Source organism: Daphnia pulicaria, chromosome 1 (genome assembly GCF_021234035.1).
Source record: "Daphnia pulicaria isolate SC F1-1A chromosome 1, SC_F0-13Bv2, whole genome shotgun sequence".
NCBI lineage: Eukaryota > Metazoa > Arthropoda > Branchiopoda > Diplostraca > Daphniidae > Daphnia > Daphnia pulicaria.
In genome coordinates this window covers 27,520,658-27,535,972 of record NC_060913.1, presented here as the reverse complement: position 1 = coordinate 27,535,972, position 15,315 = coordinate 27,520,658, and the positions used below count along the sequence as shown (strand labels likewise).

The window sequence follows — 15,315 nt, the reverse complement described above, 5'->3', positions numbered from 1 at the left end:
TCGGCATGAAGTTCAACAACCCGGAAATTATTATTACAGAGAATGGTATTAGTGACCGGGCTGGAAACGTAGACGACATGATCCGAGTTTACTATTACAAGCACAACATAAATTCTATGCTCAAAGGTACATTGGGTCCTGAAAAGTGCAATACCTTAAGGTTTTAACTAAAATTGCATTACACCATTGGAAGCCATCAAAAATGGAGTTCGAGTCACTGGTTATGCTGCTTGGTCGTTAATTGATAACTTTGAATGGGGAAACGGATTTACGTAAGTCTTGTAAACATCATTTTTTAATGAATGATTAATTTTGATAATGTGTAATTCTTTTATCAAAGGCAAAAGTTTGGACTATTTTCCATAGACTTTGCAACGACAGATTTGAACAGAACGGAGAAAGCCTCGGCACGTTACTATGCCAAAATTGTCAAAGACAATGGATTCACGATGGATCAACCATGTAACAACAATCCTATATAGTTGTAAGATCACTCCTATTTCTAATCAAGATTTTAGTGTAGTTTAAAAGAGAAAGTTTGTTAAAAAGGCTGGGAATTTATTTGATTAGTTTTCGAGACCCGGAAAGACCCGGTGGGTGTTTTATTGGAATATTATTGCAGTTTCTATTGGACCTGTTTTAACTGTTGCCGGAGAGAGATCTTTAAAGTAGTTATTCAAGTTTTTATTCAATTGCAACTATAGTCATGGATGACACATTTTTAAACGTTTTCCCGTATGGACGGGCTAAACTCTTTGTTTTTCAAGGACGACAGGGTGTATCAGAACCGGTTGGGGTTGGAAGGAAGGGACCCGAGAAGAGGACTTTACTGTGTCTTTGACACCGTAAATCGTAGGAACAATGGGAAGTGGGTTGATCCCAGAGACTGGACCAATTGCTCTAGTAATCCTGATGCTGCCCACCCATATGAACACACGGTAGCGAAGCAAATAAAGAAACTACATCTTCTTTTCCGGGCTAGGAAATTGGCCATGGGATATTTGAAAAAAGGTGGAGGGGGTGTACACCTCGGTGGAGAGGGAAGACTAGCTCAAGGTCATGGATGAGATCAAAGGTTTGTATGGTTTAGAAAGTGAATTTGATTAAAGAGAGTTGTGTATGATGACCGAAAAAGTGCAGCCAGGTATCTACGGAAACACGAAATACCTTAGTCTAAGTCAGAGACTACTGCTGCATCAGAATTTGCATATGAATGGCTTCGTACCCCAGGTTTTGGATATATGGTGTGAAAAAATGAAGCAGAAGCAAAGGCTCCCTCCAAAAGGGTAGATATGGATGTGCTTCTATGTCTAAGCCCCCGTTTCTAAGTGATGAGGGAGTTTTTCCTTTCCTTGCTCCATCCTTTGTTGGAGCGAAAGTCACCATGAGGAGAAGCAATATCGAATTCTTTTTTGTGGAGCTAAGGCCCAGTTAAGTTGGAAAGAAAGATGTAGGTGGTAAAACAATTGCCTTTCAATTGGGCATTAATCAATTTAATCATTAATCAAGTTGTTCTAGATTTCTTTGTTATTAATAGATAGAAGTTGCTTCCATAGTGTAGCAAGGTGAATGTTATCAGGATTTCTTCGAATGATGTGCAAATAAAAAGAGCCATTTTCTCGGTAAGTCTTATTGACATTCCGTAATTTGCAGAATAGTAAAAACATTTTTGTTTAACAAACTAATATTGAACGATCAACTAGCTTTAATCGGTCTAGATTAAAAATAAAATTAAAAAAATCCATAGGAAGCACATTTTCCTGAAGTGATTATTCTAGTAAAAAAAGCTCGAAAACACAAACGGGCCCCGGTTTTTTTCCCAAAGCCACCGCTACTACTTCAAAACGCCATTGCTCAAAATTCAAACTCACAAGAGCCAATAAAATGGTGTGCTGCGACTGTGTCACTAGTTTCTCTCCGGTATGAATTAGAAAGAGTGCAAACCGTTGTTCGGCTACCACCTACAACTTAAAAGTGGCTAAATTGCTGTGTAAAATATAGCTATAAGTGAATCTTAAGTGTAGTGTAAAGTATAAGTGAAATAGATTTTAAAGAGACCTCTTTGAAGAAGAGAATCTAAAGAGATCTCGATTTTCGCAATAAGTTTAGATGCTATTTTTGGAAAACGAAATTTTTCCTCTTTACGGCTACCCCGAAACTCCCACGAAATAGAACACGTCATGATGTCTCTATACAGTGGATGAGCTATACAATTCCTTGCGGGGATGAATCTCCCCCAGGCCTTTGGTTTATTTCTCCAATGTCTTTGTCGAATGATCTTTATTCTTTTTATTCTTCTAAAAGTAGGGCGAGATTTCTCTTCTACGTACTATGAAAACGTGTTTCGGGGGTCCGCTATTGTTGGATTGATAATCTTGGTGATAACGCTTGCTTCCACATCTGTGTTAGAAATTATGTCTTTGTTTATTAACATTGAAGGGCCAGTTGGTGGTTATAAAGCAATGGACTAATGTGGTTTTCATTCTTTCATAATCTTTTCTGCTAGAAGATATATAGATATGAAACTTATTGATCGTAACATCATCGCTACGAAAAAACGATCAAAATGACGTACAGAAAGCATGAGCTTCAGCTCGTTAATAAACCTGACCATTCTTTTCTTCTTTCCTATGTTTTTTACACCATTGTTAAGCGACTCATTTTATGGCGACAATTGGTTATTTATAGTACCATTGAAAAACTACAGTGTTGACGCAATAATACACTCTAAACCTCGTAAAAATAAAAAAGGCGATCCAAAAATGGCCACCACGAGGTTGCCAAGGCTAGGGTACCTCCTGACAGTTTTCTCTACACCAAAAAAAATTTAAGGGAATCTTTGCTTCCACGAATGTAATCACCATGTAATTCAGTGCTCCTGTGATCGTGAGTTACTAAAAATGCTTTCCGAAAATTGAGTCCCTAGTCGTAGTTCAACAGCATGATAGTTAGTAGACCTTGGTTGTTTCAAAGTGTAAGTTTTTGTATAAGTGGTAATAGAACCGAAAATATATTACTTTTTAAGTTGTACATAGACACTCTACATAGACTATGATTACCATGGCAAGGATTTTGGGACCCATTCGTGATTAGAACAACAATACAGAAAACAGCTGGGAATATTTTGAAGGAATCAAGAGGAAAGACAAGATAAATCAATAGGTTACCGATGTAAATTAATTAATTTTGGAATGATCCAACATTTTACGGGGAATCTTTTTAGAAACAAGTTGAAATACCGATAAATGAAGCAACTATAGACGGCGTGTAGATAATCCGTCCAACAAATCGAGACCAATTGATTCTTGTGCCGGTGAGGAAGAGGGGGCAGACCTTGCCAAGTAATGACACTTTTTTTTTCAGTGGGAAAAAACCTCTGAAAAATTTTGGCACATTTTGGCGCAAAAACATAAGCTGAAGTGAATTTAAAGTGTCGAGACCTCCATTACCAAATACCAAATACCATCCTTTACTCAAATTTATCCTTTCAGTAATTTTTGGTCAGAAGAGTCTCATTGAAGCCGCAATTACAAATTAAAAGGTTTTTTGGTGTTTGATTTCTTATTTGAAAGATATCGAAAAGTTAATCGAAGAGAGAGAAGTGACTTTGAATGCTGCGTTTCACGATTAAAACAAAACTTAAACAAGATGTCGAACAGCCTTATAATCTAACTGTCTCGAAGCCAGGGCAGAGCTTTTTTGTCGCATCACTGCTGGGAAGTGGGAACGGATGGTGTTCGTAGTCAAATTTTCTGGCTTTTGGGGATGGAAAACTAGAAATCAGAGTATTTTGTTGATAGAAGACTGCAATTTCTCTCAAAAAATCTTCATAGGGACATATCTTAGTTTTATTATTAGTTTTTTTTTCTATACTTCAGGGATTGGTAGCTGAATACTTTGGAGAAGGTATTAAGTCCTTGCCCCGTCTACTTCCACGACCTCTTTTCAGAAATTTTTATTTCTATAAATTCATAAAATAAATATCGAGGCGTTTTTAACGTAAAATTCATTAAAAATCTATGTAGTATGTACTTCCTTCATATAGTCAGTTTCCCATGAACTGTCGTGTGTCGTCGTCGTCATTGTCATGAGTCCATTCGTCCATGAAATTCTGATAGATGGTGATAGGGGCAAGGGGGAATCCTTCAGACAAAAGGCATTGAAATATGCAGCGTGGAGTGGTCTTTTGGGCATCCGTACTAGCACCGTGGCATGATAAAAGGTCATTTCTTCTTTGTTTACCATCATCGTCAACATCGCTAAAATGTAGTAAAAAATGCTGTCGCTGTAATAATAGGATTGACATTAATGGCATTTTTTCTTTGGTTGAGAAATTTGACCGTTATGCTATGAATTTAGCTACAAAGTCTGATTTACCTTTGAAACATGCAAAAAGAAATGTCATTCCATTTGCATCGCATTGTTCCAGATGTTCAAAGATATGGGATCGTACGAGGAAGTCAAAGATAGGGGACGTCTCAGGGGCCTAGGCGACGGCGTAAAGAAGGGTGTGTTCCATTCCTCCTCCCGAAGTCTAGTCTATCTTCTCTGTTTTTGTCTACTACAGCAAGATGCGTATCTATATTAAGGTTGACAGGGTCAAACTTGTTGTTAGCCTTGGCCAATTTAGTGGTTGTTTGTTGGTTTTTATGAATGGGCATGGGAGACAGTTGGTCGTTACAAGAAGAACCTTTATCGGGCGTGCCTTCCTCGGTACACCCGAGTCCATAAATATCTAACACCCCCCAAAAAAAGGTGCGAAAAATAATAGTACCGCAACGAAATTGGTTGTGCGCTTACTGTCATCTACAAATGTCTTTTTTCAACGCAAAATAAGTGGAAAGGATGGGTGATAAGCATATTGTTTAAATACATTAAGCAGGTGAAATAGTTCGATGAGTATCAATTGGTTTTATCTCGTTCTTTAATCAGTTTGAAGCGAAACCATTTACAAACAAAATTGTTATCCAAGATTTCCATTTGCATTTCGAACAAGTACTTTTGGAGGCCAATGGTTTGCTAAAAACGGGGTTACGGCATTAATAGGTATTTGTTCGATATTTTATATAATATTGGGTACATAAAAAACGTGTCGATGTATAGCAATAAATATTCTATTAGTGTGCCTAGACGAGAAAGACCGATATGATAAAGATAATTCACCTTGGAACGATATAAGATTTTTAGGAGGGAAAACTGCTAGAAATGACACTACTACTTAATCAAATAATAACACAAATGACACAAATATTAAGACACAATAATAAACGAATGTTATGAAGTAAGCAAATAACCATGGTGGTACTGGTAGGAATAACATTGACCGAAAAATTTGGCGGAAATGTACGACAGAAAACGTGATTATTATTGGATTTATGATATTGATGCTGTTGCGACAGAAATTAAAGCTACGGTTCCTCGTGATACAAATAAAATAACAAATACAGCTTCACTAGCAGATGTAACAAAGATAGGAGGAAAACTAGGCAAACGGATACAGCATGGAGCAAAGATAGAGATCAGAAATGTTTTCCACAGTTATAAAGGTTAATGGCACATCCCAGTTGAATAGGTATTTTCAACACTAATTGCGAATTGGTGACTGTTTGAATGGATCGATGAATGACCATACTTTAAGTACTGAGCTATTAGAGTTTCCAATGACAGCCTTGCAATTATGAACGCAATCCATCCAGAAATTAGACCTTTAATGATTTACTGTAACCACTAATAGTGAATTGTGGCCCCAAAGAGAATATTGCAGGTTTAGAATTCGATGGAGTTAACTACCGTTTTATGCAGGAAGTATGGAAGTTAAAAAGTGCTTCTAATTTGAGTTCACCTAGCACACGGAAAGATAAATCTATACTTTCCAGCTACAAACTCAGCCCCATACTAACATAGTTCGGCTATTTTTCTTCGAAAGTACATCATCCCATTGTACAACTATTTACGTTCCACTTCTTCCATTATAAGATAATTCAACGAATTTTTTCTGCTATTCTTTTTAACCTAGTAATCATAGGGACAAATGGACTACACTTGCCCAAAAGACGCCGAAATACATAATAGTCCACATGCCCTTGGAGAAGTTTGGGATGACATTGTTGATCAATAAATTGTCACACTTCGATAATTTTTCTAATTCAACGTGGAGACATTCTCAGTTTGAGATTTGGAAACGTAAAATTATAAACATTAGCGTTGTGGATGTTTCTCTTGTGATCAGACAAGTATGCCTGTGTGCGAAAAGTTTTTTCGCAAATGTCACATTTCGATAATTTTCATGATTCAACAAGGAAATATTTTTAGTTTGCTACAGTAAATCAAGGTATAGTTACTCTTTCTTAGAGTAAAAAATTAGAATTCGATTATTATTACCCCATGCGAATTCCATGTTCAATGGGTTTTTCGGAAATCACCTTGCCGGTGGACCACTTTGTAAACGTTCGAAAAAACTGGCATGTCACTTTCAGGATCGTTTATAAAGTGTGCGGTGAAAACAAGTTCCACTATTTGGCGAGTAGTGGCGTAGACGTTTACTTTTACTGCTGGCTTTACTTCTGTTGCTTTTTTAGCATACAGCTGCTTATCTAGTTTGGCCCTGCAGGTGTGTGGGTTCTTTCCAAATATAAATTCGGTCTTCTTTTGCAGAAACGTCCCATGATACCAACGTCATAGATCCTAACAAATGTACAGTATATCAAATGGTTTGGAAGGTAAACTAAGATTAGCTTTTAGCAAAATATTCAAATGATCGTTAAAGGGAAACATTTTACTTTTAAGGTTTCGATGGAGTTATAACAGAATGTAGTCAATTTTTAGTTTAATCTGCTGGTTTGTTTTCTAAAAACTAAAACCAGATAAAAAGATGTAACTTTTTTTGCAGTCTATCAAATAATCGAAAGTTTAAATGTATACAAGTAACATCAATTCATAATTGCAGTTGCTTCTTGCATAAAGAAATGGTGTGTTACTTTATTAGAACAAAATATGGCTTTCCCCTATGGATGAAGTGTGCTAGAAGGGCAGGAGTTTTATTGTTGTTGCTGTCATAGGTTTGGTAGTTAATCAGACTATTAGGTATAGAACAGAGAAGAGACCCTATCTTTTGTTTGATTAACTTTTTTGTTTTATTTGGTTCTGCTCATTCAGATGCTGTTTTGTCATAAAATTACTCTTTAGTTTAAATAGTAGTTCAAAAATGCAAAACAAGCAGCCAGATATGGCCGAATGTTATGAATTTTATACCTCCCTCAGTCACTATCAGAACTTTTATATAGGGCATACAAAAAGATTGGAAGTCAATCGTATATATGGTACAAAATGTGAATTCTCTATGTTTACAGTTTTTCACCGTCCAGTTTTCCGAAGTCGGCGGGATTGAACCAAAAACACAAACAATTTAAGGCGGAAAATTTTAAATCGGAAATTACACAAAATACATTGATTCTAACGTCAGATCTCCAGATGATAGAATTGGTCGTTTTGAACAAATTTTTTTAAGAACAAACAGTTTGACTTTATTGTAATATTTCACATTTTATTGAAGAAATTAATTTTTTCATAAAATAGCTCTAAATGAACCTATAATTAAGATGTAATACCAGACGGTGACATCAACCGTTTTATATTCATCAGACATGATGAAAAACTGACATTTACACTCCCAGGTTTAATTTTTTTAATGCAGCAAATAAAGTAAATCTGGCGCTTTTTCTTTAAAAATTTACATGGAAGAGGGGAACATCCAGTTTTGTATTATTTTCTTGATCATATTTAAGAAAAATTTGCATTATTAAAGCCATAAAGAGTTGCATTATTAAAACAATAAACATAAAGTTAATGCATCTGAGTCTTCATCTTCGGTGGCTTCTTCGGCAAGGGCTTCTTCTTCTTCACTTTTGTTATTCATTTATATATTCCCTTGTCTTCTCCTTCTTCTTTGTTCGGTGATTCATTTTGCTGGATATCAAGTTTCTTTGGAAGCATTTATTCCCCATCAAACCAGTTTAGGGTGAGATATGCAGTCCCTTATTAATATGCAGTTTTCGGGTGGTAGAGCTGAATGAATTGATCAAAATCACTTCACTTTGTAAAGTGGGTATTTTTACTTCGCAAACTCTTAATAGCCATTTTGAAAAATTGATTAGTCACATAGAACCATAGTATGACAGAACAAAAGAATCTATTTCTACTTGCGATGTTGTAGGACCTAAATGAACAAAATCATCCCACCATAGATGGTGGTATTTTTCGAAAATATGTTTTGGGGTTTCTACGTCCCATGAGAGAATCAGTGTGATGAATTACCATATGACCATTTTGCTCACAAATAAGGGTTACTCCCCTATTTGTGAGCAAAATGGTATTTTATCTGCGTCTAGAAGCAAAGTTTCCCATTCACGATCGTGTAAGAGCAACCCTAATTCACAAAAGGCTTCTTCAAAGTAGAACACATTTTGACGTTTTCAATTTTTAGATCTTCAAAACTTGTTGTGCCAGCAGTGTGATTGTGATTTAAAAGGATACGGAGATAAAAAAACTTCTCCAGCATTGGGATGGATGGTTACTGTTTTTCCTATTGTGATAAAGTATCTTTTTAGGGTGCCTTCTGCTAAAGCAGATAAGTTAAGGATTAACATGAAGCAATTATTTATTAATGTAAGCATAATCAGCAATCTAGGTTAAACACTTTGGTCACTGATATCTGTATATGTTGAGTTGGGAATGTGTTTAGCACGCCAGATTGAAGTGATTGTTGTCTCAAATTACATCCACCGACTGCATTAGTCATTCATAGAGAACAAGGTGAATCATGGTTATCGAAAAGCTGTCAATATACATGCATTTTAAACTTTCTGTTCCATTCTAAATACTGGATTGGCGAACTATGTGATTCTAATTCTTCAAAACGAATTGGATACCCAGAAGTCAGTAAGGCATCTCATGGATTTCAGTGATAAAGTATAATTTTAGATAAATGCTCGTGAATCATAATCAGATAAGATACTCATACTATATTCCTTTTATTTATTATTGTTTTTTTTAACAGGTGAAATAAGATGCGCCAGAACCTTGACGGAGATCGCTGTATCGATGCCAATGTACACTGTGCTGGAATTCTTGTTGCCTTGATTGTCTAAGCTAGATAGCTATTTCACTTTATCCATTTGCAGGATTTCAAGGTTCACATGATTAAATAGTTTGCATTTTTAATCAATCCTGATTGCATAACGTGCATCTGTACTAATTCCTTTTAAGTGAATGTGGTGAAACTATTGCAGTTATGAACACTTTAATGTGCATTACAAATGTTATATTAAATCTTTGAACAAGGCATCAACACAATAAAAATGACAAAGAAAAGTCTGAGCCGTTTATCAGCCAATTTGTTTTGGCTATCCGTTAAAAAACTTGTTTACTTTTCATTTTTTTTTATTCTAATGAGATCACTGGATTTTTCATATGAGTGTAATGGATTGGGGACTGTAATTGATTGGATTCTGTTTATGTAAATTGACCAGTTGTTAAATGAGGAATCATTCGAGATTTTAATTTGATATCTATAAGTGGCAATTCTTTTAGTTGATAATTCTTTTAGTTGATAAAGTAATTTGTATTAAATATGTAAATATATATATTTGTATTAAATAAACGATCGTACTTCAAGCTGGGTTTATGTCTGGGACAGTTTAATGGCTATGTTTTAGTTTATGTGCACAACATGAACGCGAAACAGACATTTTCTCTATGATCTTAGGTTTATTGAATGAGCGCCATGGAAAATCATGTACAAAACTCGTTTAGGACTACACCAACGCCAAACGAGTATTGAATAAATGTTGGTCAGGTTCAATATGTTTTGGTTTAAGTTTGTGGAGTGAGTGTGCTGTCGCGTCCAATTTGACTCCGTTTGGGCTAACGATTATAAAATGTATGTTCTGACGAAGTTTGAGTGTGTGACACCAAACAAACGAGTGGTGAATCAATGTTCGACTTGTTATGAATTAATGTTTTGTCTGATCAAATCTGATGAAATTTGAGTGTGTAATACCAAGAAAATGAATATGAAATGAATTTTCTGTAACGTCCAATTTGACTGCGTTTGAGTGTGTAACACCAAGCAAACGAGTATTCAATCAGTGTCCCTGTCAGGTTCAATGTCACTGCGTTTGAGTGTGTAACACCAAGCAAACGAGTATTGAATCAATGTTCTGTCAGGTACAATTTGACTGCGTTTGAGTGTGTAACACCAAGCAAACGAGTATTGAATCAGTGTTCTGTCAGCTCCAATCTGGTTACGTTCAAATGTGTAACACAAAGTAAGTGAATTTAAAGTAACAATTTTGTCAGACCTGTCTATGTGTATGAGTACCCACATCTTTAGGTAGATTTCAATTCTGTAATCAGAGGCTTCTAGTATAGTCTTCATCTTGAGTTGTTCGATTACATACAGAATCTCACTTCAATTGTCTCTGATGTTGTCTTAAATTTTGAACTACATAACTGGACTATATCCCAAAATGCGGTTTGATTGTGAGACAACATCGTTACGTGAAACACAAAATTCTCGAGTGTTCTGGGCCCATAACCTGTTGAAGCAGATAAGTTAAGGATTAACATGAAGCAATTATTGGTATAAAGTAACTCAGCATTATAAAGAATAGTTATCATATAGCGTTAAGGGTTATATTATATAAACCAATTCGAGGTATGGAAAGATGTGTGTAGGAGATGACGTGAACTATATAGAAGATAAAAACTAGCAGACCATATATAGATTGTGCGGAACACTCGACACAGCGCAACCGTCTTATGCAATAGCCATCATTAAGTTGAGGAAACCTATTGCTTGGACACCTTCCACTGATTTGTTCTTTTATCCCAAACATGGCTTCCAGAAAAATTTATGTAAGAGACTTTCGTATCTGGATTGTTTCGGTTGTATGCAAAGAACTATGTTAGTTCAGTTTTTCTGGAACTTTCGCGGTCGACAGCATTTGCTTCGTCCCCTGGTTGAGCATATATCATTTGTTGCTCTAGAGTTTGGACACGCATACCATAAACTGCTGAACATCGTTCAATCATTTTATAAGCAAATAGTTGCCAAACTGATTCGTCTGCTCCTATTTAATTTTTGTCTTGATATTCTTTGATTTAGTCACGTTGATGTTCACCTTATTGTACTGTTACTATAGTGCGATCTACTCCTTTCGATGTACTTGAAAAGATATTTTGCCACCAGCAGTGTTGAGACGCACAATTGAATGGAGAAAGGAAAAGAATATGTGTTTATTATTATTTAAAGTAGATTTCTTATGTTGAGCATTATAATTCAAATACAGATAGGGGCTAAATGCCACGGCCCAGAAATTTTGGACTGGTCCAGATACGTTCTTGTGTCAATAAATCTTCCACCGTATTCTGGAGATCTTTTCTGCGGTATTTGGGGTAAGTGTCCAGAAAACTACATTTGGGATATTGTTTTTGATATTTCGAAGACCTTTTCCTCAGTTTGTATTGATCATTCATGGCGAGTTTAGATTCAATGTTCCACACGGGCCCATGTCTCATTTGGCTCAGCACAATATTCTGCATCCGAGTAGCTTGTTTCGTGCATATCTGATCCAACAGGGAATCTAGAAGGATGTGGTGGAATTTCTGCACAAATAATATTCTCTGTGTCTTCAGTCGTATGTATAGACGTGAATCTTGATATAAGATGATAAGGATAAGTGCATGAGGGAGACCTCGTTTTTGAAATTGAACAACAAACAGGTATGCCACACATTCCACAAAAATAGATTTTTGAAAAGATCATGTATGATTGATTTCAGTTTAAGCTTAAAAACTCGTGCAACGATATCTAGTAGATCTCAAGCTTTTTTTTCGTCAAATAGAACTTCTTTAATTTCAGTCCACTTTGGATTACATGTTATACTTATAAATAAGTCCGGTTTTCGAAAATTTTTGCGGGTGGTTCAGCACCGTCTAAGTTCGCAAGGTTTTTGAGCTTCCAAAAGAGAGAATGATCGAAGTAATATTTAGTTCGTCCTTTTCATTCCGTTTAATGTCTGTTTTTTCCACCGTGATCTGGTTGGTGCATCCGAGAATGAAGCTCTGGTTGTGGATTTTGGAGGCTGGCCGTTCCAGTCTTCTTTTCCATTGAAGTTCTGATTTAGTGGGCTGAAATGACTTTCCGTTGACTACTTGCTGCGAATGACGATGTTATCTGTGGCACTGGATAATTGGAAGTAAGAATTAAATGCTGGATCACTTGATTACCCATTTTTGAATTAGTTTCTTGTGAGGGACCGACTATCATTCTTCCCATTTTGGTCTTAAATGCGCGTATTCCACACGGACTTAGAATTTTTGCTTCATTTGACATGATTTTAAACATTTCTTCCATTCTGATCGAAATTCTTATAGGCTTCTCTTCTTCATGTACCATCTCTAATCTTTCGTCAGCCATTTTTTCATTTGGGATCCAGAGGCCCCTTGAAAATTCAGAACCTATGTAGGACCAGTATTTGCAATGTGGACCGATTCTAAAGAGATCAATGTAACTTTTGGGCCGTCTCTCCAGGTGCCCCTAACCTGCATCTTTACGGTTTTTGTCATTTCGGGTTGGCCAGCTTCTTTCTTCTTAAATACTCTCCTTCTACCGCCACTGTTTCAGCTTGAGTTGCGATGATTGTGATTTTAGCATCCATGATCGATGACTTCCGTTGTCTGCGAATAAAATTGCTCTAATTTCGATACCATTTAGTCTGTTGACGACGACTTTTGCCTTTTTTAGCATTAATTCCCCGAATGAACTTGCACAGGCTGTAGTGGCCGAGATGGTGTTGCTGGCCATGATGCTTCCCGATGTTGATGGTTTGAAGACTCTGATGTCTGCTTTTTCGCAGAGGGCAGTGTGGTGTCTTCCTCCGCATTTGTTGCAGTTACGGGTGGAGGTGCAATCCTTGAGTTCATGCTTCGCTCCAAAAAATTTGCGTATCTTTTTTAATAGGGCGAGTTGGAATAGTAGTTTGATCTGAAAACCCAACAGTGGCTTATTTATTCAGCGTGGAAGCTTGATCTACCACATTTTTGTGAGTTGTGAGCAGCCAACAGAAGACGCTTTCATTGAAGAGGAGACTCAGTCATTTAGGAAGAAGAATATCCAATTCACACTCAATTTCGACAACGGTTCAAAATTCAAAGTTTCAACATCACTAATTATTATTTACGGCAAATTATTAATTCTCTTCTCTCATTCAAGGACTAGCTGCACCATGGCACCACCAAGAAATCCTTCTCCAGGGGGGGGGGGGGTTAAGAAGCGCAATACAAGTTCATTTTAACCCAAATTTTAAAAGTTATTGAAGAAGCTGACAGCAAGATGATGACAGCCACACTAGATGTGGAACTCACAGGAGAAGAGAAAAAACTCGACGGGAAGATGGAGCATTTCAACGTGGAAAGATTTTAAATAAGAAGAAATATCAAAAGAGGCAGAAAGACGGAGGAAGCAGGAGCGGAAAGATGACGTTGTCGCTTGAGACCAGAAAATGCAAGATTTCATGCAGCGAATCCTGGCAGCTCAAGCATCCACTACATCTTTTTCAGCTACTACATCCACTACTTCAACAACTAATCCACAGACGACCAGACTTCCGCAACGTCAAATCAAACCAAAAGGAGAGTCCAAGAGATCCTGGAATGGACTCCGTTTCCGGAAAGCATTAATGCCGCAATTCGTTCATCATAGATTGCATCCGTTCAAAAATTCGATTATCTCAAGCAATATCTTCAAGGGGAAGCTTTTCTGTTTGTCGAAATTCTTGAGCTGAATGAAACAACTTGAAGAAGGCGATCGACGAACTCAAGCGTATGTACGGGAAACCGGATGTTGATTGAAGCCCACCTCCACAAACTCAACACGTTGCAGCCAGTCAAAGATATGAGTGACATATCTTTAATTTAAAATTGGTTAAAGGCCCGCCTCTCGAAAAACGGTCACCCGGCCATTTTTAGGAGGTGAAGCCTAACTGGGTATGTTGGGATTTTCACGTTGTAGGCAGCCACAGCAAATGCATGGGGAAAAATACGCAAATGAATTTGCTGTGGCTGCCTAAAACGTGAAAATCCCAATCCAGAGATCCAGAATCCGGCTGATCTTGCCTCGCGGAGAGTGCCTGCGCTGGTACATTGGAAGCTTTGGTGGAACAGTCCAACGTGGCTTTCATGAAAGGACAACGAATGGCCAGATTCTCCAGAGACAGAAGACTAAATTCCTACCCACGGCATGGCCTTTGGATATGGATATGGAGATGGCGAAGGGGGAGGAAATCCTTTCTTCGAGAATGCTCCCCTTTGTCCCTTATACCCTAAGGCCAAGTCGCGGGTAGGGACAGGCAATGCGACATATTTTTGGGTCATCCAATATTTAAAAAAACGACATATTTTCCTATAGAACCTAAACACTTTTCGAAAATTAAAAAACAGAAAGATGAAGACTACTTCTTTATCTTTGTGATAAAAAAATAGCCTAAACCTTGTACAAGCAATCTAAGTATTAAAAAAAAATCCCGCGCAAGACACCGTTAGGCCTATCTCGCGCGGGTTAAAACGCCTATTTTGGACCATAGGGATTGTGACCTGGAGTGGGTACTGTAACTGGAGTCGATTTCTCCAGGCCATTGAACTACAAGCCACCGCAAGTACGGAAAAGGAAGAAAAAGACGACCACCACGATGTTCAACTTATCACCGCTGATCCAGCCGTAGTCAAAGAAGATTCCGATGAGGAGCCACAAGCAGAAGTAGAGACTCAAAATTCGGATTTAGATCCGGCTGTTCCAGCGAAGGAAGTTGTTGAACTTCAAGAATTGCTACTATACGATTTATCGCCACAATTTGTAATCAGTTCTAAACATTTGAAAAGTTATGTGTTTCTATATTCACTTGTGCAGACACGCGAGAACTGCTTTGGGAGCTCGTTAAAGATATGCCAGTGAGATATTTTTTAATCGCCTTCCGTAAATATTCAGCACGGAGAGGACCAGTTTCCGTCAACGCCCAAACCTATCGTTGTGTAGCAAGTCATTTATAAGTTCTTCGTTCAGATCCATCTATCCGTGATCTTCTTGCAATGAGGACAACTCTTTGGATCTTTTCTGCAAGCCTTGTGGCCTTGTGGAGAGGATTCTGGGAGAGGATGGTGAGAATCGTTAAAGATCTACTTCGACGCTCCAATGGAAATTCTTGTTTGGAATACGACGAACTTGAAATAAGAGCGCCATCAATGCGCGACCACTGAACT

General features: G+C 37.3%; 1 protein-coding gene across 2 annotated transcripts; it reads left to right on the top strand.

The window, feature by feature from the left end:
• The first annotated feature begins 9 nt into the window (after window positions 1-9).
• LOC124320961 (lactase-like protein) lies at window positions 10-648 on the top strand. 2 transcript variants are annotated; one of them, XR_006914087.1, is made up of 4 exons: window positions 10-126; window positions 194-272; window positions 341-484; window positions 571-648. XR_006914087.1 is itself a non-coding variant. In XM_046783874.1 (3 exons), exons 1-3 carry the CDS (start codon window positions 78-80, stop codon window positions 480-482), a joined length of 270 nt encoding a protein of 89 aa, XP_046639830.1. In that variant the 5' UTR covers window positions 16-77; the 3' UTR covers window positions 483-648. The 2 variants fall into 2 exon arrangements, 1 of the variants encoding a protein (XP_046639830.1); XM_046783874.1 differs by having other exon boundaries at window positions 16-126; window positions 341-648.
• The last annotated feature ends 14,667 nt before the right edge of the window (window positions 649-15,315 follow it).